Source organism: Perkinsus marinus, assembly GCF_000006405.1.
Source record: "Perkinsus marinus ATCC 50983 genomic scaffold scf_1104296962086, whole genome shotgun sequence".
Classification (NCBI taxonomy): domain Eukaryota; phylum Perkinsozoa; order Perkinsida; family Perkinsidae; genus Perkinsus; species Perkinsus marinus.
Window position 1 is genome coordinate 60,036 of NW_003205573.1, and position 1,394 is coordinate 61,429.

The 1,394-nt window shown below is 51.7% G+C and overlaps 1 protein-coding gene across 1 annotated transcript in view; it reads left to right on the forward strand.

The window, feature by feature from the left end:
- Pmar_PMAR024853 (membrane associated RING finger, putative) overlaps nt 1-1,394 on the forward strand; it is a gene marked incomplete at both ends in the record, with an annotated part of 3,352 nt that overhangs the window by 1,650 nt on the left and 308 nt on the right. The window contains 6 exons of the mRNA XM_002772123.1: nt 47-114; nt 166-255; nt 307-414; nt 466-577; nt 744-997; nt 1,051-1,355. Of these exons, the coding sequence (XP_002772169.1) occupies nt 47-114; nt 166-255; nt 307-414; nt 466-577; nt 744-997; nt 1,051-1,355 (937 nt within the window). The remainder of the gene's footprint in view (nt 1-46; nt 115-165; nt 256-306; nt 415-465; nt 578-743; nt 998-1,050; nt 1,356-1,394) is intronic.

The window sequence follows — 1,394 nt, forward strand, 5'->3', positions numbered from 1 at the left end:
GCTCTATTGGCGACGACACTCTCCCACACCACCACAGTGATTGCAGGCATGGACAACATCGAGAACTTGGCACAGTGCCCTCTGGCCCCTACACTGCTGCAACCAACTATACCGGTGATTGTTTCGGCGGCCGTCCTCCTCTTCCCGTTACCTCGTTCATTTCAGGAGGACCCCTATCTAGTATTCATACAGCGTATGCAGCAACATGTGGAGACGGCTAGCCAGCAAGTGTATCCCCGCCCGTTAGTTGACGATGTAAGCTGCTATGGTAGAAAGTAATGGAGTATTATTGTGTTTGCCTTGTAGTTCCCATGGGACCTCATCTGCCTTTCTCTCGGTGGTCTCCTCTGCACCCAAGTAGCGGCTATATATCATCTCTGGTCGACGCGGGGTGGCATGAGCTTGTTCGGGAAAGTAGGATCTCTTTAGATGCGCTCTGAGTCTAATTTCGTGGCGCGCGGTCAGGTTCTATCGGTACTGGCGACTGCGTTGAAGTATTGTGTTGTGATTATCACCGGTGGTTTCCTCCCATCGTTGATGATCGGCTGCGTAGTACTCCTCGCTCTTGAGTCGGCGGGTAGGCCCGTGGAATTTCGTGGCGCGCGAAATATCTTCTAGGTACGCACCCCTTCCAACCGACCAATGAACGTAGTCTGATGTCCCTAGCTCTAAGCCAGCTCCCAGTAGCTGTTGGGACCATATTAGTTATGCTTATCGGTCATCTGGTGATATCGATCACTCAGGCGGCGGAACAAGGGGTCTTGTCGTGTCTCAAACCGCAGGTGAATTGGGTAGTATCAAACTACTCTGCGTTAATCCTCGTGAGCAGGCTAAGGAGGCGATGAGAGAGTCTCCGGCGATGGTTGCGTGTTTTGGCCATATCATCGGCCGACCAGAGGGAGAAGCACAAGGCGGCGACCAGAGGCTTGTTCGGAATAAGGGGATAGTGCCAGCCTTGTATTATTCCCTGCTTTATATCGTCTATAAACTAGCACTGGTGAGTCTAGTGTAAAATCGCTGTGGTCTATCGCTATGATCATCCTTTACTAGGTTTTCGTCTGTGTACTGCCGGCCTTAGCATTACAGCATCGGTATCTACCACTGCAAACTCGCTTAGTCGTGACGGAGAATTCTCAAGCGCACGCTGAGGCAGCGATATCCACAATGGCCACTTCTGGTATGCGGGCAAAGATACGTTTGCGCACAGGGAAGAATCATGGCACCCCTATCTCAGGCTCTTTGGACTACCTTTTCGTACCAGTAGAGTTCCTATGTGGTCACGTCCTCTTCCCATTGGTCGTTCGGAAGCCTCCAATGCCACCACTGCTCGCCTCCTTCGGCCGAACAGTTGTCAAGTACGTGTTGGTGCTTCTACTACTATCATCGATTTCGAC